The sequence below is a fragment of the Juglans regia genome, chromosome 7 (genome assembly GCF_001411555.2).
Source record: "Juglans regia cultivar Chandler chromosome 7, Walnut 2.0, whole genome shotgun sequence".
Classification (NCBI taxonomy): domain Eukaryota; kingdom Viridiplantae; phylum Streptophyta; class Magnoliopsida; order Fagales; family Juglandaceae; genus Juglans; species Juglans regia.
In genome coordinates, this window is record NC_049907.1 from 37,243,046 (window position 1) to 37,267,887 (window position 24,842).

Below are 24,842 nucleotides of genomic sequence, written 5' to 3' on the forward strand. Positions count from 1 at the left end.
CTGGTTCTAATATACGATGTATCTTGTTCAGTTAATATTTATTTCTGCATTAGAACCTTTTTCCTGGTTCTGATACGTCTTTGGGCAGGCTAGCCATTTCGCATTGGAGCTTTATTCATAAGCCACACACACCACACTTTCTTTTATTTTTTATTTTTTGGGTTTTATTCTTCTTAAAATGATTGAATTCTTCTACTCATAATCCATATACCACACATTTGGTAAAAGAAAAAAATTAAAAAAATAACAAAAAGAGTGGTGTGTGGTGTGTGAGGCTTATGAATAGAATTTTTCAAGGAATTGTGGGAACATATTGCTTATGGTACGCCATTATTGCTTTGGCCCCAAACATAAAATAACAAGCTGGGTTATTATTATTTTACACAAGATTTGTCCTCTAGGAGATCTAAATCCTTCTTAATTCATGTGGTAAACCGGGTCTTAAAGTAGAGATGAAACATGAAGCTAGTGGAAACTGGAAAGTTTGCTAATTACTCGTGCATATAATAAGCTATAACAATTCTGAAAAATATCTAGAATTAAGCAGGATTAGATGTGAAGTATAAGAAGAACAGTTATACATTATTTTCGATAAGAAGAACACTCATACATTATAGTAAGCGAAAAATAAAAACTTTACGGAAGATATTACATTGATGCAAGACACAAAACAAGACCTCAAATAGTAGTTACAGCCCCCATAAACTCCCAAAGAAAACTCAGAAGCTGCAGAAAATTTAATTATACGTAGCCATGAAGAGGAAAAGGAGGGCGAGCTGAAGGGGCATCTCGAGATTCATTACAATAGCACCATTGGAAGAACCCGTGGCTGTTGTTGGAACTGATTTAGATCCAGGTCCTGCATCCATTCACATGCGAACATGATATATATAGTAGTATTGATCATGTTACCCGTTTTGGTATGGTAAAAAGATCCTTTAGTGCCTAAAATATCTAATGTTCTGGAAATACCGCACCTTAAACAGCCAATGATTGATGCTTTCAAATTGAAGAAGAATATGTAAAAGTAAATGAAAATCCACAGTAAAAAATATCATATTTGTGACGCCTCTATGTAAGGGCTATAGTTGAAACGGCTCTGCAATTAATAATTTATTTCATAGTTGGTGCTAATCAAGGTGAGGTACTCGAACTGAAGGAAAGAAAAATTAATGAATATAATCCTCCGACGTTTTACAGAAACTTCTTTTCATTGGCTCAAGAGTTGGGATCAGGATTTTTCTTGAAAAAACAACAATGGGCAATTAAATGTTATCTTCGAAACAGACCTCGGGAGAGCGTTGATAGAAGCAGTTAGTATTCAGAGCAAGTAAAAATGCAGCCAAAACACTAGTTTTTAGAACCATTTGTTGCGTATCTCAGATTGAAAGGTACCTGGTTCCGATGAGCTAGTTGCAGGGTTTGGAGTTTGATCTGAAGAGCCATCAGGTACACCTTCCGGTGAACTTAGTGGGGAAGCGACAGGGGATGGTGCAGGTCCATTAGCAGCTGCCCCAAATGAAGCTTTAGCAGCAAGCTCTATTTATGGAGTTTCAATTTAATGAATTCGAAAACATTGTGGGTTTGAAATTTATTTACCATTGCACTGGCTGACGGGCGGAGTTTGCACATTGCAAGCACCTGGGAGCGCAAGAGCAAGCGTCTGGTTGATTGTTATACCCAATGATGCGCCACCACCATTTAGCGCCGTGCAAAGGCATTGTGGCTTGGATTGTACGGCACTAGCAAGTTGTGAGCAGCAGGAAGAAGATGGGGTTGAGGAGCTTCCTGTGATATAGTTGAGGCATGGAGCCAAGCCAATGAGCACACTGTTACAACCTGATTGAGCAGCAGCTCTTGCAGATAGAATGCTAACTAGGACCACGGCTAGAGCCATGTCAATCCCTCTTAAGGCCATGGAATGATGGAAAGTGGCTGAATAGCTTTGGTTGGGTGTGTCTCAGAAGCCTAGTAGCGATGTAAAATTGTTGGTTAGGTTGTAGTTTTGAGTTGCATGGCTTTGAGTACATGATCAGTGGAGGGAACTGATTTATACATGCCCATCATTTCCAATTGCGGTGTATTTGGTAAACTAAACAAGCTATCGATAATTAACATTTAAAAAATATATATATATTTGCAAGTCTGTGACACTGTGTAAAGGGCGAATCCTAAGTTTTAACACATCAGGAAGATGCATCACAATCATGACTTACAAGCAGAAAAATTCTTAAAATAAACCTATAACATATCATCATATTATGAGATATCGGCCTATGTCTACAGTGTTTGCTAGGATCGCCTTATCAGTCTTCCTAAAATTGTGGCAAGCTGTTTGTACGTCCTTAAAATCAATAAGAACGTACATACAGCAGAGCAGAAATTGACCTTAAATGAGATGGGGAAGATGCAATCGGTTCACCTAACAACCAAACTTCGTATCATCTGAGGACTGCAAGTTTATTCTAGAAGATGATAGGCACCCCCATCTCTCCACCCTCTGTTCCCTTTGTTACTCACAGCTGTTGGCTGATGCAAAAAATACCCCACGCTCAGGTGACCTGTGGAGAGCAAGTTTCATTCCATAAGCTCCAGTAAAATCATAATCTACTAGGCTTTTTGATTGTCCAGGATCAAGAAACATCTTTTGTTTCTTGTTTTTTTTTTTTCTTTCTCTGTTCCCTTTGATTATCCACACGACAAACAGCCGAGTAGACAAAAATTTCCAATTAAGCAAGAGAAAGAGGTCTGGTGGAATGTCTCATTTGAGAAGGACTCATATAGATATAAGAAACAAGTGATAAATCAATCAATTTTAAGTTTCAAGTACCATTTAAAGGGTTCTGAACCCTACTCTTTTTCAAATGCGCTTGTGCCAATGTTCTATTTTACAGCATTACACCCATTTAAAAGGCGGAGGTGCCAGGCCAACCATTTTACAGCCTAGTCCATGAAAAGCCAGTGTTCTAGTTTCACTTCATCAATTATATATATGTATATATACATATATATATATATATTTTTGTTTGATTTGAAAATTAAATGCGTTCCATTCGAAAATAGAATCCATTAGGTTTGGTTCATAAGCAGATATTGAAAGAAGTTGCTGGTTAATTACCATTTTGCTTTAGGAGTTGCGTTATAAAGCGTAGGCATGGGGAGTGTGGCTTTCATGTGTGGTAGGATTTGTTGTGGGACAGTTGAAGGTCCTCTGACTCCAGTCACTTCATTTTTTTAATGTTGAAGATTATATGTGCATGAAGCAGGATTAACTGGTCCTGATGAATTCTGCAATGTGTTTGAGCAGTGGAGGAAATCAGCCTGCTTGACTCCGCTGATCTTCTTCGCCCAGTTGATTCTGTTTGATTATGGTATTAAAAGTCATACACATTTCACTAGCATCAACTAGAAATTGATAACTGGGTATATAAACCTCTGCAGGTTGGTGTTTTCCGAAAGTGAGAATCATGTTAGGATCGAACCATTTATGTTTGCAAAGAGATGATTCTAAATTGCTTCGGTGTAACAATGGCTGCTCTGGAGATGAAGTTTTACACAGTCTTCAGGGGAATTCCACGAACAATACTTTTTTCTTTTCATTTCCAAAATCATATGCTGTTCTTTTCATTTCCAAAGTAATTTGCATGCCCTTCTCCCATTAAAAACACAACCAAAAGACAGAAAAAATTGGATAGAAAATAAGATCGGACTTTCAGAGTGAGAGAGAGAGAGAGGAGAAGAATTGAATGTAGCGACTTGTTCGAGGCCATAATCAAAACGAAAGAGATTTGATAGGCACGGAGAATCGCTCAGATTTTATTTTCTATCGCCAACCTTCAATGCAATTTGCGCCATCTTTTATAGACGCTCTTGCTCTGCAAATTGGCTTTTCTTAAAAAAAATACAGAATACTAACGAAAAAGGGAACAAGTTGTAAACAATGAAGAAAAGGAGGAAGAAAAGAGGCGAGTAGAGAAACTGGTTGATCGTCGAAATGAATGGTTCAGAGTGCATTTATAGGCGTCAGAACTAAAACCCTAACCCTAATTGCTCTTCTAACCATGAAATGACATACCTGCCCATTTGCCTTACGGACGAAAGAAAGTGAGCCACTGTGGAATGTCGACTCTCATTGGGCCTCACACAATTGCTATTTAAATGGGCTTGATTTGATGGGCCTGTAATTCAAATAAAAATGAATTTTCATTTTGCTGAAATCCCAACTTTTTCTCTTCTGAACGTTAGTATTAGATTATGCAAATATATATAAATATAAAATTTGTATAATATGATATGATTTTTCATTTGATTATTACATTCAAAACTTATTCTGATATTGGATTATCAATCTATTAGTCATAATAATAATAAAATATTATAAATTTAATAATAATTGTTTTCCATTTTTTTTTTTAAAATTAAGAGCTACATAGAAATATTAATGTTATACAATATAAGACTTGGAGTATATAACCATTCATGATACAAATATTAATTGAAAAATTAATACAATCATTCAGTATACAACAATTAATGCTCTTAATGCTACAAGGAAAAATTTGGGTTTAACAATTACTGCTATTAATGCAACAAGAAAAAAAAGAAAGGACAACGAAACAGAAGAGCTGCTGGAGAGGGAGAACATGTGGGAAGAAATAAAAAAAAAGAGAGAGAGTTAAGTAAAAGCCAAAACCGAGGGAAGAGAGAGTTTGCAAGGAAGAAAATATTTTTTATTCCCTTTGGTCATTCTACAGTGACTTCAAATATGACCCAAAGAACTAATTTACTGTAACTAAAGTCATCCCTTTTTCCGTTTGCATAATCCAATGCAATACATTTTGAGATTCTATTAGCTAAACCCTCTATTGAATTTGCATTTGCATAATCCAATGAGAGTTCTCAAATCACTCTTATTGAAATAGCCAAAGTCAAATCTAAGTTTTAGCTAATATGAGATGAATTTGATTTTGATTATTCCATTCACATCAAATCTCCATATTGGATATATTTATTCATTATATAATAAAAAAATAATATTAATTTAATTTTTTTTAATTTTTAATATATTTAATTTATTTAATTTTAACATATAACAAATTATTAGTAATTTTATCATTTTTTATTGTTTTTTTTAAGTACCTTTGTGTTGTTCTTTGCTGGATGAATAGTTCTAAGCAAGCATTTTATATTCATTGACTGAGTCATGCATTGCATAAATCTGTACTTGAAAAAAGTCTACTAAACTGCGATTGCATAAATTTGCACTTGAAAAAAAGTCCACTAAACTACTAATTGCACTACAGAATTGTACTTGCATAAATCTACACTACTAAAAAATGTGCACATAAATCTGCACTTGAAAAAAAAAAGCATTTTAGAGTCAACATAACTCTGAAATAAACATCCATATAAACCTGCACTTGAAAAAACGTTGCTACACTTCCCTCCAAAAAACATCCACAGTAATATGTTGGCAGCCACAAAATACATCCACAACAACATTCACAGCTTCCAGCCCAAATAGTACAACACACAAATCTTAAACATAAACTCCGAACTATCCCAGATCTGTCACATAGTGGCTGCCCAGCCACATGTATTTCCAGTACATGTGGCTAGGTAGCTACTAAAATCAGAAACTAAGCCTACCATCTAACTATATTAATGTGCATTTACAACAAGCAAAGGAGTAGGAGTACCAAACAATTACTTCCCTCCAAAAGGTATGGATGGAGATGTAGATGTGGATGTAGATCTATTCTTCATTTCCTCGTAAACTTCATTCTGAAGAGTTTGAAAATAGTCTTGTTGCATTGCATTCATGCCAACAAGATCTAATTTCATGATCTCTAAATCAATCTTCTTCTTCTTCTTCTTCTTCTTCTTCTTCTTCTTTGTCAATCTTCTTCTTATTCTTCTTCTTCTTAAGTGCAATTAATGACATTCGATCGCTCTCGGCCTTGGTGACCGCTTCTCTCCTCTCCACCATGCACATGGTTGTATCATCGGTCATGCGACTTAAGGATTTATTAAACTCAGCATTTTCACCTTCTCTAGACTTCCTCTTTCTCTCCCTCTCTTTCTCACTCTTCTTGCCCAGAGATCTCTCACCAATTATCTCGACGTTGTCATTGAGAATGTCATTTGTTAGCGGAGTTGAGTCAGCAATGGTTGGATGTTTCCCAAGTGGTATTCTCCTCGTGTGAAACATCGACATATGTTGTTGCCATTTTGGTTGGTGTCATAATAGACACCAGCAATTTTTCATGGTGTACTTCGCCTTCTCATTCTCTTTATACAATATTTTGGCCTTCTCAAACTTAAATGAGTTAAGTGAGAATGTTAGAGTAAAAATGAGCTCCAGTACTAAAAAAACATAAAGGAGAAACTAAATTATTTCCTTGTCCTTCTCCGTGGCACCATTGGGATGTATTGACCATAGTTGGGCAACATAAGCACAAAATTTATTTGTGCATTTTTGGATACATTGATATCGATTGGTCAATGATACTACAGAATGTTTAGGATTGTTTGGTTTTTTATACTCATTATAATATTCACCTATTCTCTCTCACATTTGAGTGGATTTTTGGTCAATCCCGCGTATAGCACCGACGCTAATGTTTAACCAAATTGAAATAAGGAGACTGTCATCCTCTACAGTAAAAGACATACCTCGAAATAATTTTTAGAGGGTGACATTCTTTCACCTACTCAAGGTGAAGCTTGGACCAGAACATTATCATCCATGCTATCGAGCGGGGCTTCTCCATGTCCACCACTTTGTAAGAAAGTAATGAAGAAATGATCATCATCAAATGGTGCGACCATCCTTCATCGTATTATAATTATAATGAACAAAATAGTTGGGGTAGAATAGGATACAAACCAACATGGTAAACAACTATATAAGAGGATCTTACCTAAATAAACAAATCTGGATGTATGGTTAAGCAATGGTTAATGAATATTATACTCATTATAATATTCACCTATTCTCTCTCACATTTGAGTGGATTTTTGGTCAATCCCGCGTATAGCACCGACGCTAATGTTTAACCAAATTGAAATAAGGAGACTGTCATCCTCTACAGTAAAAGACATACCTCGAAATAATTTTTAGAGGGTGACATTCTTTCACCTACTCAAGGTGAAGCTTGGACCAGAACATTATCATCCATGCTATCGAGCGGGGCTTCTCCATGTCCACCACTTTGTAAGAAAGTAATGAAGAAATGATCATCATCAAATGGTGCGACCATCCTTCATCGTATTATAATTATAATGAACAAAATAGTTGGGGTAGAATAGGATACAAACCAACATGGTAAACAACTATATAAGAGGATCTTACCTAAATAAACAAATCTGGATGTATGGTTAAGCAATGGTTAATGAATATTATACTCATTATAATATTCACCTATTCTCTCTCACATTTGAGTGGATTTTTGGTCAATCCCGCGTATAGCACCGACGCTAATGTTTAACCAAATTGAAATAAGGAGACTGTCATCCTCTACAGTAAAAGACATACCTCGAAATAATTTTTAGAGGGTGACATTCTTTCACCTACTCAAGGTGAAGCTTGGACCAGAACATTATCATCCATGCTATCGAGCGGGGCTTCTCCATGTCCACCACTTTGTAAGAAAGTAATGAAGAAATGATCATCATCAAATGGTGCGACCATCCTTCATCGTATTATAATTATAATGAACAAAATAGTTGGGGTAGAATAGGATACAAACCAACATGGTAAACAACTATATAAGAGGATCTTACCTAAATAAACAAATCTGGATGTATGGTTAAGTAATGGCTTTTCAATAGTTATCAAAGAGGTTCAGCAATGTCAGATGCACAACTTCAAAAATGTAATCAAATTTACCTGCACATTAAATCATGGTGTAAAAAAGAAGAATGGAAACTTGCATGGACATTAAATCTGGATTACCTGCACATTAAATCATGTGCATCCGGTTAGTATCTCTTGGACTAGGAATATGTTTAAAAATCACACTACATTTTTCAAACTCCCTCAATACTAAATTGGTGTCAGCTGAAAAAACCTGGGAAGAAAAAGAAAATGGTATACTTATTAAAAGAAAAAAGTATCATAGTCCTACAAGAAAATGAAGTAAATAAGCAAATTTCATGTGCTTATATCATTGATAACAAGCGGAATATCACAAACAAAACTTCAAAGGGTTTAAGACTCAAGAAAGATGCACAGAGGCAGACCTAGCATGCAAAAGACTGTCTAAGATAAAGTAGGCTGCACATTTCATGTGCTTATATGATTGATAACAAGCGGAATAGCACAAACAAAACTTCAAAGGGTTTAAGATTCAAGTAAGATGCACAAAGGCAGACCTTGCATGCAAAAGACTGTCTAAGATAAAGCAGGTCCAAGAACCATTTTCTACAATGATATGCCATTTCCATTCAGTATTCAAGTAGCCAAGATGAAGGCTATTTAATATAAGATCACTAGCATGCAAAAGACTGTCTAAGATAAAGCAGAGAACACCTCCTATTAAAATTCACTTAGTAGCTCGTATAACTAATAGTGTTATGGAGAACCATCCTCGCATTTAGTTCCTTCCACACAAACCATATAATGCAAAAAGGAAACATCCTTCAACTACGACATTGTATTGGCCTATGCTATTACACAAAAGTCATATAAAATGGCCAAAATAATATTTAAAAAGAAAATAGAATTATCCTCTCTTCTTGATGAAATTATTGGTGAAAATTCCACCTCCTCAATAGGACTGTTCATCCGACCCGACCCGACCCGAAATTTACTGTTCCGACCCGACCGGAACCCAAGCCTATTCCGTTACCCAATTTACCCGATACCCGATTGCCCGACCCGCACAGTGTTTTCGGAATACCCGATTACCAGATTTTTTTTTTTTTTTTTGGAAAATAGGTATATGTTAGTCTCTTAATCTTCTGACTCCAAGAATTTACAAAAAATATGTTTGTAAATATCCACATAAAAAAAAAAACTAAAAAAGATAGGTATTGATCCATAAAGTTCCATAACAGCATTTCTTACTTTAATCCTATCAAACACTTAGCGGACACTTCCAACACAAACACACTTGGCATACATATCAATTAAACCGGATCCACAAAAAAGTACTTCAAGTAATCTCCATGCCCACAAAAAATTGATGTCCACATGAATCCTATCCATGCGTGTTCATGAATCTTCCTCCTGTCTTCAAAACTAGCTAATCTGCATGCCCACAAAAAATTGGATAATGATACTAAAATTGGACATCCTCTATTGCTAAGAAAGAAAGTGAAGATTGAAGAACATGCCCACAAAAAAAAAAAAACAAAAAACAAAAGAAAAAGAAAAAATGGTCTTACTCTTGGATTAGCTAGTTTTGGTCCAAAAGTACTTCAAGTAATCTTCAATCGATCTTATTTAAAATATTCTTCAAAGTTATCTCTACATGAAAAAAAATTATGTTAAACATATAATTAATTGAAAAGACTATATGAAAATAAAGTTCAAATGTGAATCTTACCGGTTTCTAACTTGTAGCTTTCAGCATCTTCTATTACATCTTGGGAGTCATAATTAATGGAGGGAGCCATTAACCAGTTTTGTGTGCAAATAAGAGATTCAACTGTTGTTGGGGCCAATGAGCTACGAAATGAATCTAAGACACGACCTCCAACACTAAATGCCGACTCAGAAGCAACAGTAGATATGAGAATAGCTAACACATCTCGAGTCATATTGGCAAGGATCGGATATCTGATTGAGTTCACCTTCCACCATAGTAGAATATCAAAGTCGGGTGTCGATCCTACAACACTTTCCATGAAATACTTATCCAATTCTGATTTAGACTCTACCACACCCTTTGATGCTTGATATTGTTCAAACATACTTAATATATCATCCACATTATCATAAGAAGTATTGCTTTGGGTCTCACCAACACTTGATTGGCTCCTACTTGAACCTACACTAGATTTTGAATATTGCTTATACATCCGCTCAATGATCCTCCTTAACCAATCAACAAGTTCAGACGCTCGCTCATTCCCAAGAAAATTTCTAAAATAAAATTCCAAAACTTCTAACTTGAAGCGCGGATCAAGCATAGATGCAATAAACAACATTTTGTTCAATTTCTCAAAATCCCCCCAATACTTATCATATTTCAACAACATCCTCTCTGACATGGTTTTCAGCATATTACTCTCACTCATAGAAAATTTGTTCAAATAATTATAGACTGTAAATACTTCTCTAATGAACAAATTTGAAGTTGCATAAATTGAGCCTGAAACCCGCAAAGTCGTATCATAAAAAAACTTCAAAAATTTTACAAAAACCTTAATGGTTTCCCAATCATGTAAAATTGGTATTCCTTGTCCAACCTCACGTAAATATGGGCCAAACTCATTGTCTTCATCTTGCATCAGCTCAAACGCCGCATAATATTTGAGAGCCGCACTCAACATTAGATATGTTGAGTTCCACCTAGTTGGAACATCAAGACAAAGAAGCCCACCACCCAAAATATTTTGCTTCTCTACGCATGACTTGAACTTATTAAGTCTTGTAGGGGAAGATTTCACATATTTTACTGCATTTCGAATCTTGACAATTGATTTATTAACTTCTTTCAATCCATCTTGAACAATGAGATTCAAAATATGTGCACAACATCTTATATGCATAAGTTCATTCTCTAATACCATACAATCCCTAAGTTTGGCAATTTTCCTCAAATAATCAATGGCCTTAGTATTAGAGGATGCATTGTCGACTGTGATTGTAAATATCTTCTTTATGCCCCATCCAAGTACAGATGACTCAATCTCTTTTCCTATTGTTATTCCTTTGTGATCAGGAACTTTCTTAAAATCTATAATCCTCTTATGCAAGATCCAATCATCATCAATAAAATGGGTTGTTATGCACATATAGTTAAGATTTTGAGTTGATGTCCACATGTCAGTAGTGATGCAAATCTTATAATTAGATGCCATGAACATGTTCTTCAACTTATCTTTGTCTAACATGTACATCTTCATACAATCTCGCATAATAGTAATGCGAGAGGGGATTGGAAATCTAGGCTCAACTACGGCCATAAAGTCTTTAAAACCTTGTTTTTCTACAAATCTAAACGGTAGCTCATCCATGATTATCATTTTAGCTACCGCCGATCGTATTTTCTGTTCATTGTACTTAGCAAGTCCAACACTAGGACTGCTAGTTGTACCATCCACCCCCGTCTTCCTAGTCCCGGTCATTTTTTATTGGGGGTTATCCCTTCCAACTCCACTAGCATTAAAGACTTTACATGTCTGATGATGGTACTTCAAAGATGAAGTACCTTATTTTTTAGGATGACATAACAAAACCTTACCACAATAATCGCACGTGGCTTTGGGCTCATCGGGATCCTCGACATTCTCAATCCTAGTAAAGTGTTGCCATACATCTGATCTTCCCCGTTTTCTTGTGATGGGAGGGTGAACTTGAGGACTAGTTGTTGGGAGAGAGCTATCCAAAGTTGGAGGCTAAGTACTATCCAAATGAATCACATTGGGCATTGATTCAGACCCAGATGAAGGCATATTCCCTGCAAATTAAAAAAAAAATAGAGTAAGATACCTGCAAATTAAATAAAACATATTTCCTTAAAAGGATGCAAAGAGAGACTTAAGCTGTATGTGTTTTGAATAAAAATAAAATTGTTAAATTTAAACTAAACTATTAATAGATTCATCCATTAGTTCTTGGATTTGCCAATAACACAATCTGATAAACAGTTATCTAAATCTATTCCTAATTTTGATGTCAACGTTATCTCGAGCCAGAGGTCCAAACATCAAGCTATCGTCATACACTACCAAATTTACAGAGATAATATATAGAAAGTTGTTGCAAACCTTAAAAACTTATTCTTTCTTTTCTACCTATTATTCCCATTGAGAGCTTATTGGTAGATGGATGGATTTCAGAGTACACGTAAGAGTGGGACCCTCTGTGGTGGCTAATTCCGACTATAAAATACATAGTGAATATCAACTTTTAAACTAGCTCCAATGAGTATGAAACACCATTGCAACAGAACGTGATTCTTCATATGTTGTCCCTCCAACAATGAATATCACATCAATATCATACTCACTTAAAAAAATTAAAGCGTCTCAAATACAGTCTGTTAATTTAATCCTACAATACAATCTGTCTAAGCCTGTAAATTCTTTACTAAAGGATGTTAACAGGCAAACCAAAAGGAGGATGATAGGAGAATTTGACTAAACTGGTGGAGAAACTCGGGAGTAAAGGTTGCTCAATATTAACCCCATTCCAGCATCTAGTTCCCCCAACATTAGCAACAAAGTAAAAGTTGCTGCAAATTTTACTACCAAAGGTCTCCTCTGAGAACATTGCAGTGACCCAGGGATTATACATCAAGCTGTCATTAAGAATGTACTAAAAAACTATCTCAAAGTCAATCACAATACATGAACAATTTGTTTGAAACGGTAACTTGAAAGGCACATAAAATAATACTGTACAAATGAAATTTCCGAAGACCTTATAATTTAGTAATATGGAAAAGTAAGTTAAAATCAAATGGTAACATATCATTGCATAACTCCTTTAATATGTATGATAGATAGGGTTAATTCCATAGAAATGCTTTCATAGTACTGCTGGGAAGACATGCAAGTGCACCACAGCAGCAACACCCAGCAACACGAAATTAATACCATGATACTCTTTGTCACTTGTTTGCAATGGTGTTTCATACAAACAATTAACTTTGGTTGAGGAAAGGATGGAAGGGAATAATGGGAATGAAGTGAACTGTTTTAAGTCTCAAAACAGAGTGCATAGCAGAATTTTCTGCACCTCCATAGACAGCTAGTAGCTTTAGTGCATTCATGCCTTTAAGCATCCCTCCATTCAATCACAATCCCAACTACATAGACTAAGGACACTAGTATTGAAGAAAACTAGCAAGAAACATCAATTTTTTTTTTTGTTTAAACATAGCAAAAAACAGCAAGGGTGAATCCCTTATAAACTAGAAAATTACAACATAAAAATCACTAGTTTTAATAAAATAATTGGTTGCTTAGTAAGACTATTAACTTAGGGAAAATATTAAAAATACCCATTCTCATCTCTATTAATTTAACACATAAAACAAAGGCTTAAACGTAACTAAGAACATAATTTAAACTCAAGAAAACACAAGGAAGGGATACATCAAAAATGCCTTACAAAGCACATGGCTGGGAGTAAAACAGAGCACAACATAAAAATATTATCCTTCCTCTATTCGGTTACCATCAACTAGAACAATCATGAGAGGAAAAAATTGAGAAATCAATCTAGAAACTACCGCACAACAATCCGCCAGCACAGAAATTCAAAAATCCCTAATACATGGCACAATTTCAACCCACACGATTTCAACCCTAAACCAAATACCAAATTTTACCAACGAGCATAATAGAACAAATATGAGAATGGGTTTAACCCACTAACCTTTCCGCTCGAGTTGTGATGGAGAGAGTGAGATCTGCGAGTCAGCTGCGATGGAGAGAGCTGCAATGGAGGAGAGCGGCTGCGAGGGAGAGTTGCGATGGAGAGAGCTAAGACTCGAGCGGTATTCCGTAAGATTTTAGATTAAATCGGGTAAACGGGTAATACCCGTTTAAAAAGGAATCGGATAACGGGTATTCCGTTTCCGCTTTAAAACACAACCGGGTCAGGTAATTCGGGTCAGGTCGGGTTGGTAATTCGGTCGGGGTCGGGTATTCGGTCGGGGTCGGGTATTCGGTCTTTTTGTTCACCCCTACTCCTCAATGCCTAAAATCTTAACTTTTTTTTTAAAAAAAAAAGAAAGTATATTTCAAAATTTCTGTTGAATCACACATTTTCAGATGTATCACGACCATTACCTAACTTCAGAAACAATATTACAAGGATAAACCTCTCAAGCAATATGATCGTTAGTAAAATATTATCCCTGTGGTCTAAAATTATATGAAGCGCAAGAGAGAAATGCCTTAAGAGTGATGTCAAATGAGGTTTGTAACAAACAAGATGGGGCTTTCTTTTTAATACACTTCCTATTACTTTGTGTTCTGGGCTATTAAAAAATAGTAATATGTTTTAATCGTTTTCTGACGCTTTTTTGTTTTTTAATACGCAGATGGAAACATGGTTGGGGAATTAGTGTTTTAGGTTTGGAATTAAAGATCGTTTCTTTCATAGGGGTTTTGCTGGAGAATTTAATATTTTTATCGGAATGAGAAATAATGTTATTATTGCAAAGGATTCAAGAAATGGGGAAGACGAAATACCTGGTCGAGAGGAAGAGAAATGCGAGATCAGAGAGAGAGAGGAGAGGGTGGTGCCGTGGTGTTGTTGCCTACGAGACTTTCAGCTATTACGGGGAAAATTCACCCACATAGCACTAGGAACACAACAACTTAGGACCATTTCTGGAGCTTGCAATATGGGATCGATCAATGCCAGGCAAGAGGGTTTCTCCCACATTTTCCCCAACCTATATTACCCAAACCAAAGTCCTCTGACTTAAAGATTTCCTTGGTCATTTGAGCATCTCTTTTTGCATTCACTGATTTCCATAAAATTCAACCTCTGCTCATATTTCCCATTTCCATCAAAGTTGAAGAATTGACACAAAACATTTTCACAATAGAGCCACTCCGATTCAACTACGTTCCCTACCAAAGTTGTTATTGTGTACAACCAATATACCCTTCCTCCTTTTCACTCAGATAAAACTTCAGGTTCTGTAACCTAAACCATTCTTCTCACCCTTTTTAACAGGTTTCAAATCTTCTACTTCCATTTGTCATCTTCTAAGCTTGAATCCTCGTTAAAAATATTGATTCGCCAGTCTTTCATATATCAATAACAGTCGTACGAGCTCAAACTGAGAACCCTTGGCGAGAGTTCAATACAGAGTCATGCATGGATTAAGGTCATGAGGAAGGCCTGACAGTCTGAAATTCTGAAATTTAATTAACATCTCCCCCTCCCCCCCCCGAGAAACGAAAGCAAGATATCTGATATAAGAAGCAAGGACCCATTGGCAGGCCTACAGGTAGCTTAGCTTATATACTGTTGGCACAAGGTTGAGGTAAACAAGCATATCCTACTAGGATCATTCGACATTGCCTTAAATTCATAACTTAGAACGGGAAACTGAGATCGTGTAAGTAATACAATTTATTGAAATTAACAACTTAAACGGGATTCATATTATCACGTAGTGTCAATGCTGAGCAATCTTTGAAAATGAATATAAATTCAACTTTTAGAATGCCCAGGATGCTATTCTTTTGCTTGACCTAATTTTCTCCAATAATTGATTACAAGAAAATGATTACATTTAAGAAGTTCGAATGATATGTATCCAAAGAGATTCCACATAAATATCATGCATAAATTTCCAGACTCTTAAGCTTTCACTTCCACTTGTTTCGGTCCGTGTTCTGGGATCAACAGCCCGAGCCCGGCCTTCCTCTCTTTATGCAAAGAAGCTCTATAATTGTTGTCATAGCGAGCATTAGATGTCAAAATCCGCAACTCTGAATTGCCAGTGATCTCCAAAACCTCTGGCAACCCGTTAATGCACCCCTTCGACATACCCACATCAATCCGTATTGCCTGGTTATTGCAAACCCCATTGATCCCAACCTTCTGGATCGTATGTCCCATTATCATTCTCTTCGTCCCGGGAATGGTGGCGAGAACGCGTTCAAGAGCCGAACAATCGCAATTCTTTGCTAGCTCGTGCGAAAAGCTCCTCAGCCACACCACCGCATCACTCCTCCTACAATACGCTGGCGCAAACCGCCCCCCCAAACCCTTAATCCAATCCCTGACCTCCTCATTAATCTTCTCCAACCCATAGGAAACATGTTCCGGCAAAAGCCCACCATGAACAAAAACCGAGTCACCCACAACCAAGACAGTCACATTCTGAGACAAAAACCGGCTCGATATCGGCCCATGGGGCCGTAACGCAGCTATTCTCGCTCTGAGACCTTGTACGAGATCCTTATCATTGGTTTTGCGAAACAATGGAACCCCGTCAAACGGGTCCTCTGGCTTTTCCAAACCCTTGCAAAGACCTTTCATTGCTTGCCCAAAACGGTACCAATCCGCCCAAACCCTAAACTCCTCCAAACCCGATTTCGTCACGAACCGAAAATCGCCCTCCATATTCATGATCTCGTGGTTGCCATTCATCGTGATCAGGGTCCCACCACTCCTCGCAGCTTGCCGCTTCAATTTCTCTAGGAAATACAGGATCTTGAGCTCGTCGCCGCCGCGGTCAAGCACGTCGCCGATCTGGACAACGGTGGAGGAGCCGCCGATCCATCTGTCAGAGCGGTCGATCAGATTGGCGAGCCTGAAAGCCTCCTTCGACTTCTCGAGATCTCCGTGAAGATCCCCGATTGCGACCAGACGGTCCGGCGGGTTAGGGTAGCGGGTTCGCAGGGGCGGGGGCGGGGGCGGGGGCGAGAATAGTGAATCGGCAAGAGGGTTTGGGCAACTCGAGAGATTAGGAGGAGAGTCTTTGGGTAAGAAGAGGCCGCCGCTGACGGAGAAGTCAACAAAGGTGTCGACGAAAGAGGAGAGGACTTTGGGAACGTCTTTACATAAGGGCGAGACCTCAGAAGCAGACTTGGAGTTCGTTTCCATCGTCGCTCTCCTTTTGAGTCCTTTTTGTCCGTCTCTCTCTCTCACTGCAGCATTATATGAATGGGGGGGCTCGTCGTTTTTGAATTTTTTTCAAGTTTTCTACTATTTGACCGAGGATGTTTTACATAATTTCATCCAAAAACCTTATAATTTCGTTTATTTAACAAGTTAAATTACACGAGGACATAAATTGAAAGAAATTAATAGGGGCGCTTTGGATTCAATTTATACTTGTCCAAGATAATAAGATTATCTTCTACTTTTTTAGAGATTCTTATTATGTTTTATGGCTTAAGCATGAGACGTTCTTACGTAGCCTCGAACCTCTTTTCCTTTGATTGCATGTGATTACATGCATGATAATGTGAAACACGTTCATAATTATATATTTTTTTGTTGTAATAATAAATGAGTGAGTGAGATGTAGATTCTAAATTTTAAAGAAGTATGGTCTCTTTATAGAAATATAAAAATTATAAATTTAATCAATATGAATGACACGTACTTACTTATAGAAAAATTTAAAATATTAAAATTAAGAGAAACTTATATTTTTAATATAAAAAATGATATATACAACGTACAAATTCTGTATTATTTTTTTAATATATTATGGTGAAATTGTAAGTTTCGTTTGATAGATTAAAAAAAAAAAAAAAAAAAACAATTTCAAGGATTTTAACAGCAAGCATAATAGCACCGTTGTAAATGGGCTTTGACAGGAGATCGTGTTAAGCGGGTATGGGTTGGATCCGTAGCAGCAGTACCCTGCGATCCAATCCTCTAGACGGGCAGAAACAAAAACCCTAAACCCTAATAGCCCCTCGGCTTTTGCAAGCATCGAGCCCGCCCTAGAGGAGGAGAATTTGATTGCAAGTGCCAGCAAAGCCCTGAAACCCTCAGAGAAAAGAGCAGAGATGGATCACTTAGCAGCAGCTGAAGAGCGAATCGTTACGGAGAGTGTTCAACAAAAACTACACCAAGTCAATTTAGCTGCTAAAGAATATCTTTCTCCGATCCAAGACCATGTCAATTTCACCCTTCAGGTTCCACTGCCCACATGCTCTTATCTCTAGATACATAACTAGACATGAATTATGTACCTATGTATGTACCCTTGGACATGTCTAGGTCGTTAGATTGTTATTATAATATGGGTATGTTTTAGCTCCTTTATTGCTGCTGATGGGAAGTAGGGAAAGAATATTAACTAGAATCTCAAATCTTGCAATTTTTGGCCTTTTGAACTTGAGAAAGCAGAACCCTTTTCAAAGTATATAAACTGTTTGGCTTAGATTACGCGATCAATTGCCTATCATTCCACGTGAATAAAGTCTTTGTACATAGATTGTTTTTTTCAATAATTTGGTTTTTCAGCTTTATCCACGTTTTTTATCGAGTGATATGTGTATGTCGCATCCCAATTTATGAGTATCTCAATTGAAAAAATCCATATAATCGGCGTTCGATTACTTTCAAAGGATCATGGAGCGTAAAAGTTTTAATTTTCCCTTACTTACGCTTTCTTAGCAACAATCTGGAGCATTAGTTATGTCTTTAAGCCATTCTTCATATTTTATCAATCTGTTTCTCCTCTTCTTTGCTTACTATGAGTTTTTGAATGATGATTGTCTGCAGCAAGCGTACTTCAAATGTGCGTATGAGTGCTTTGATAGGAAAAGAAACCATGATGAAATAAGTGCTTGTGTAGAAAACTGCAGTGTTCCGGTTGTTAGATCCCAACAGATGGTTGAGAACGAGATGGCCAAGTTTCAAGTAAATTGTTTACCTTTTCTTTTTGTCATTCGTTAAGGCTGTTCAGTTTCTCTCAATGTGACTCCATTTATTTCAGACTATTTTTTCCCTGGGAAAATTTATTCTCCAAGGAAAAAAGATATATAAACAAATACTGGATAGAAAGAAGCTGTTTATAGGATATGTTTCTGGCAAGGTGTGATAATTACTTTAAACTGAAGGGGGAAATGATTGATTACCTTTCAGAGAGCAATTTGAACAGGTTTTTTTTCTGTCCAAAAGGGTAATTTTTCATGAATTTTCCAATAATTGCATCAAAGGGATGGTGGCGAAAGAACATGATGTCTCTTCATATATACGGTATACACGTATTTGTGTGCATATGCTTGCCTGATAGCTGGTAGAAGTCAATATCCATATCTTGGTTTACAGGCATAAATTTTCTGGTTGTTGCTGAATTACTCCATGCTAAAATAGAATGTTGAAACTTTGGTTGCAGGAAAGGTTGAATAGGTCGCTGATGGTCTGCCAAGACAAGTTTGAGGCAGCTAAGCTCCAAAAGAAACCCGGTGGCCTGCAAGAATTGGAGTCCTGTGTTGATCAGTCAACCCAGGACAGCATCAAGATGCTGCCGCATATTGCTGGAAAGTTGAAGGCCTCCTTTTTCATCAGTGATTAGGGAAAACAACCACCTTATTTTTTAATCATGTATAAACCATTGGTAACCGATGAAGATTGTTGGGAGGACATTGAACTCTGTTTTTTGCAACCGGCCTAAAGATCAGTAACTAATTTCATTTGATTATAGTTCTATATCAATTGGTTTTATGTAATAGCAGGAAGTTGAAGTATCATGCTAGGTGCCATTTTTGGCGACAAACGGAATCATCATATAATATATTGATGTAAGAGTGGATAATTATATATTTGGCTCACCACAGATCTAATATTGATGGCTTCAAATTCTTCAGATGTGGATGTATTCTGACTGATGTAAATTTTTGAAAATTGGCTTGTGAGCTCAGACTTTATTGTATGGCTGGCGCCGTGAGTTATATCGGCTCATTTGTTTCTGGTGATGCAGGACAAGTTTGTAGGAGCTCAAATTGGCATTATTTTAACTTGGGTTGACATTGCAAGCAAGACTAATAAGATTCAGTCAATTATAAAAAGAGCAATTTGGCATTTATTTTAACTGATGAGACTCGAAGCCACGGTGGTCTTCCAACATGAGTCGTGTAATTGAAAGGAGGCCTGTAGAAGAATGTTCATGTTCACTGACGGGAATGACTGAAGATAAGCAACTCAACTGTTATCTGCCGCATTTGTTTTTGAAGATTTCTCAAGTGTGAAGCAATCAACGATTCTTAACGTCTGCAAACTGGGTAGTTCTTGGATTTCAGCGCCTGATATAATCTGATGAAAAACTCCACATTGATAATAAATCAAATGTTTTATACTGCCAATTGCGACTGGCAGCTCTTCAATATGCTATAAATGAACTTCCACACAAGCAGGCATTTGACATTTGGTTTATATGTACATGAAACAGTTTGGTTTAAATCTCTGATCGCATGTTTGAAGGAACAAAACAACAGACTCATATGATCTGTTTCACAAAATACATTCAGCCGTGTCCATGATTACTTTATTATAAAACTGGTTACAAGATTAAACCTTTGGTGACATGCTTGCTTCAACCCTCAGCCTCTTTCTTGCTTTTCTGCCCTTCAAACTTATCTATAGCCATCTGTAGTTCATCTGTACCTCCAACAGCTCTCATGGTATAGAAGTACACACCAAAGACAAATGCCGTCAAGCCTCCGGCAACTACAAGATTCTTTGTTTTAGGTCCAAGACTCTTATATCCTGAAAGCCTATCCATTTGCAAGCAAAAACTAAAAGCACTTCTAGATTACTCTTCAAGCCTGCAAATTGCAATCCCAGAGAATTACTTGGTTCAGTCCACCATTCAAAGTAGAAAATACAAAATATAACAAAAAACAAAACTTGAGCACAAATGAAAGGGAGTGGTAGACCATCAGAGAAGTCCTAAACTTACTCACCCATCCCCAGTGCAGCCATGGAAGACTGGTTCTCTATTATTTTTTGAACTTAGTACATTTCCAAGAATTATCTAGTGGCTTACATGGAGAATCAAGTCCAGCCAAGTCTTATATGTTTGCAAAATCAATTCACTATAAATCTAGGGTTCCAATAATTTTTATTTGCATTATTATTTCATAAACTTATAGTTAGTTTTGTAATGAGGGAGCGATATGTAATCTCTGGTAACCCTATTATATTCATGAAGTTCAAACAAGAAGGTAAATCTCTTTCCACGATTTCTGCTAAACAAACTTAGTCACCGTAGTTACTTATATATATATATATATATATAAACTACTTTTACATCCCGTTAATATTAAAAAAGAAACAAAAAATCTTCACAACCTTCTCACACTCCACACTCCACATTTTTTTTTTAATTTTTATTATTTTTTTCTTTTATTAAATATTTATTATATGAATAATGAATAGAAAATTTGAAATAATTTAAGAAGAATAAAAAAAAAATTAAAAAATTAAAAAAAATATGGAGTGTGGAGTGTGGTGGAGGTTGTGTAGCAAAACTCAAAAAGAAATATTGACGCTATCAACTATCCATTTCTGTTTAATGTGTTTCATTTTAACAAGGTATGCTTGACATTATTGCAATCGTAGTTTTATACTCTCTCTTGCCGTTACTATACTTGAAACTTGATTACTTTTCTATCTTAGCTGCATTGTGTGGTAACTTGTCATTTATTTAAGAAAGCACATTGTGCTTCTTCTTTTTTATTCGTAGAAAGCACATAGTACTTCTCATAATACCAGTAAAGCAAAAAGTTTCTATTGCATACTTTCATGTTCTAAATAAAATTGTAGTGGTCTAAACCTCAAGACAAACAAAAAAAGGAGTCCTCATCACTCTAATTATGTGGGCAGATGAGAAAAATAGCTTAAAGTGAAGAGAAATATGGAATGAACACCTTGCTGTTTTTTAAAACCTTGTGTTTGTCAGAAAAGGTTATGGGGTAAAGATGAATATGAATATGAAACAAAAACAACACGAGTAAAAACACATTGATGATAAGTTAGTGGGGCTGCAAAAACAACTCACCAAAGCCAAATCATTAATTTGGTGAGAAATGAAAAGCATGATAAAAAGTGCTGGCTAAACATGGTATAATCCAAATGTTGTAGAAATATGCTGCACTGATACCTCCAAATAAAAAAGAGCTATTGAGAACAAGTAAAACAATTTCTAAATTGCATTTTGAGTCCTGATAAAAATCCACAATATGGAATATACAGGCTGTTGAGCATTGCGCGGTATGGAAGCTTCAGACACTCAAATGAATTATATCACAGATCGATATTTGGAGCCTTTTATATTTCTTACAACTACAGTGTCACAATCATACAAAACCATAAGAAAATGGACCGAACCAAATCCTTATAAGCATAAAGGATTATCACCAGGGTCCAAAATAAAATGAAATCATTACTCTTAAGAATAAGCGAACCACAATAGATTTAGCTTTTGATATTCATAAAAAACATACTATGTGCATATGATTTTCACCACCCTCCATTTACAATACCCAAAACAATACTGATTTCTCAGCAAATACGTAAATATGTTCACTCTTTTTTTCACTGAGGAGAATAAACTTTGAATCCAACAATTCTGATGTTTCAATTTTCCAATTTAAAAGCCCCTTTTTTTCACCAACGAGATAAATAATTCTCAAAAACAAGATTCTCGGAAACTAAACAAAGGGCAGTTTTTGATTCTCTGATTCAATCAAACAATAAAAAACGATTAAGTTCAAAATCCATAACTCAAATTTGACAGTGTCGATTAACAAAACAAAGATGGACTAACTTATCCCATGTTTTGTAACCGACAGAAAGGATAGAATAAAATAAAAATAATCTACAAAAATTAGGGGTCTTTAAACCCCCCCATTCGTCTAACAATTATTTAAAAAAAAAAATCAATTCTAACAGTGACTTTCTCAGGAACCAAACGTCGAGTAAAGAAGACCTAAACAAATTTCAAATTAGTAAAGTGGAAAAAAAAATGAGATTAGACATGAACCTGGAATTGAGATTGAGAATTGCGAGTGAAAAAATTGAGATTGAGATTTGCGAGTGAAAAACTCAAAAACCCCTTAAAACCCTACCACTGCGAATCGTTTCGTGGCTTCTTCGGTATTTCATTGAAAGGCTTACGGTAACAGCAAACGTGTCCCATGTGTGATCATGACGGGTCAGATTGGATTTGGGTTCGGTTGTGGCAGTTGGATCATTTGAGCCGAGATCGATTGGGCCGTGTCCAAGACTATTAGGGTTGATGGGCTAATTTGGATAAGGCTAACCTGCTCTGTAAGGTCATATCAACCAGATTCACGTATTAAATAAGACAAGTAGGAAGTTTTATACTAGACACAATAAATTTGATCTCATCTGTAAATCAACGAAAGTCATTTTTTCGAAGAGAACGTGGAAAACTGAAAATAATTCGAACTTCATCTTGTGAAGAACTGCATGAAACCCAAACCACCACCGCACCAAACCAGGTTCGTCATCGCCACAGCCAGACAACGTTGTTGCACCACCAAACTCTATCGCCCCATGAGCTCTTTTCTCCCTCAGCTTGTTCCATTGCCCATCACAGCCTTCGCCCACCACAGCCATCACCCACCACAGCATTGGACCCAACTAATCTCAGTCCCGAGAAGTACACAACATCACTAACCTCTGCAGGTGTCAATGCAGGGAAATATCCCAAGTATTTCATTGTCGCGGGCTCATAGCACTGAACTTTCAGGTCTGCCTGCTGCGTCCTTCCCCTCGGTGGAACCTGCACCAAACCAATCGCCATAAAATGTAAGAAACCAAGCTGTACACCAAAGTGAATAAAATTCATAATTCTACTATTTTCGCTTTTCTTAAACGAAACTGGACATCCATTTTAGATTTTACGAGCAATATGAATTGCTCTGAACTACTACGAAAAAAAAAGTTGACACAAACTAAATCAATTTACCCAAAAAGAAAAAAGAAAAAAGAGAAGAGAATAATTTGTTAACCAGTTCATTTTCCTTTCTTAAGGCAGATGACACTGATAATCTCAATAACAAGCGTCCTATTTTGGAATTAATCGGAAAGTAAGAGATAGCTAAGCCCGAAATCTTGCACAAAACTGGTTAGTGATTTTTAGTATCATACTAAATTCAAATAAAGTACAACTCCTGACAAATTATAAAAGGCCAAAAAGAAAAAGGAAGTTGAGAAACTCACATATACGAAGGAGTAGCGCTACAACGACTATCGAAAAGGGTCCCAAATTTGGATTTTGAATAGTATTTTTTTAATATATTTTTTTAATTATCATAAATATTTTTAAAAAAATAAAAAATTCACAACATCATCAAAAAATATTTTCTTAATTATTAAGTAAAAAAAAAAAAAAAATCATTTGGAACCCAAAGCATTTCTCTATGTGAAGTTGTTCTCCTGCATTTGACTTCCATCCTCCAACAATGCTATTGGCAAAACCACACCAGATCTTCACCAACACATGAAAAAGAGAGTAGGGGGGAAGCGGCCTCATGTATGAATCATACCGTCTGAGACATTGACGTCAATGGAGTGAACATTGTGAGGAATGAGCATGAAAAGGAATCAACAAATGGCGTAAGCTAATGCAAGAACCATCAAAGGCTACCAAAACGCCATTTTTCCTTCTGAAAAATAGAAGAGAACGAACATGAAGCAGCAATCTCAACAGATTCTATTTTACTTCGATTTACTTAATTCTTTAATTAACTACGATGGTTGGTAGAGGGGGAGGGTCAACGAGAGAGTTAGAGGGTAGTGGGCTTCGGTAGAAGAGGGAGAGATGGAAGGGAAATGGAGGAATGAATATCTTCACAGGCTCACAATTATCATCTATAGGCAGGTATATGAGATGTGAAATGGAAGAGCTACGTGACAAAATTCTATTGGAGGGCTGTTATTTTAGGGACAACAGACTAATTAGTGGGAAATATTCTCCTATGTAATATATGAGGTTATATTATTCTCATTGGATTTAATAAAAGGGAAATTCAATCTGAGCCAACATGGCAACATGCATGTACTGTAGATTAGTTTCTTTAGATATTTTTTTGGGTTTATTTATTTATTTATTTATTTATTAGGCCTCCAAATTCTAGAGTTATTGTTTGAATTCTAGAGTTAATTAGAGGGTAAGATCAGAGAATATAGACACGTGAAGTAC

The 24,842-nt window shown here is 36.4% G+C and overlaps 4 protein-coding genes and 1 non-coding gene across 7 annotated transcripts; 1 reads left to right on the forward strand and 4 right to left on the reverse strand.

Annotated features, from left to right (window-relative positions):
* Positions 1-561: 561 nt before the first annotated feature.
* On the reverse strand, positions 562-3,432 carry LOC109000347 (non-specific lipid-transfer protein-like protein At2g13820). 3 transcript variants are annotated; one of them, XM_035691867.1, is made up of 5 exons: positions 3,119-3,432; positions 2,423-2,561; positions 1,600-1,968; positions 1,396-1,509; positions 562-859 (listed from the first exon to the last, which is right to left on the reverse strand). In XM_035691867.1, the coding sequence occupies exons 3-5, from the start codon at positions 1,916-1,918 to the stop codon at positions 738-740; spliced, it is 555 nt and encodes a 184-aa protein (XP_035547760.1). In that variant the 5' UTR covers positions 1,919-1,968; positions 2,423-2,561; positions 3,119-3,432; the 3' UTR covers positions 562-737. The 3 variants fall into 3 exon arrangements, with proteins under 3 accessions (XP_035547760.1, XP_035547759.1, XP_018832722.1); XM_035691866.1 differs by lacking the exons at positions 2,423-2,561; positions 3,119-3,432 and adding an exon at positions 2,389-2,405; XM_018977177.2 differs by lacking the exons at positions 2,423-2,561; positions 3,119-3,432 and having other exon boundaries at positions 1,600-2,376.
* Positions 3,433-3,745: 313 nt separating this feature from the next.
* LOC118349095 lies at positions 3,746-3,876 on the reverse strand. The gene has a single exon (XR_004802088.1). It is a non-coding gene; the product is annotated as a small nucleolar RNA snoR86 (small nucleolar RNA).
* An 11,382-nt stretch (positions 3,877-15,258) lies between these two features.
* On the reverse strand, positions 15,259-16,814 carry LOC109000350 (shewanella-like protein phosphatase 2). Its single transcript, XM_018977182.2, has one exon. It carries the CDS (start codon positions 16,751-16,753, stop codon positions 15,503-15,505), a length of 1,251 nt encoding a protein of 416 aa, XP_018832727.1. The 5' UTR covers positions 16,754-16,814; the 3' UTR covers positions 15,259-15,502.
* Positions 16,815-17,480: 666 nt separating this feature from the next.
* On the forward strand, positions 17,481-19,478 carry LOC109000351 (protein FAM136A-like). Its single transcript, XM_018977183.2, has 3 exons — positions 17,481-17,799; positions 18,392-18,529; positions 19,008-19,478. The coding sequence occupies exons 1-3, from the start codon at positions 17,671-17,673 to the stop codon at positions 19,185-19,187; spliced, it is 447 nt and encodes a 148-aa protein (XP_018832728.1). The 5' UTR covers positions 17,481-17,670; the 3' UTR covers positions 19,188-19,478.
* A 522-nt stretch (positions 19,479-20,000) lies between these two features.
* On the reverse strand, positions 20,001-22,798 carry LOC109000352. The gene is made up of 2 exons (XM_018977184.2): positions 22,656-22,798; positions 20,001-20,436 (listed from the first exon to the last, which is right to left on the reverse strand). The coding sequence occupies exon 2, from the start codon at positions 20,391-20,393 to the stop codon at positions 20,205-20,207; it is 189 nt and encodes a 62-aa protein (XP_018832729.1). The 5' UTR covers positions 20,394-20,436; positions 22,656-22,798; the 3' UTR covers positions 20,001-20,204.
* Between the last annotated feature and the right edge of the window lie 2,044 nt (positions 22,799-24,842).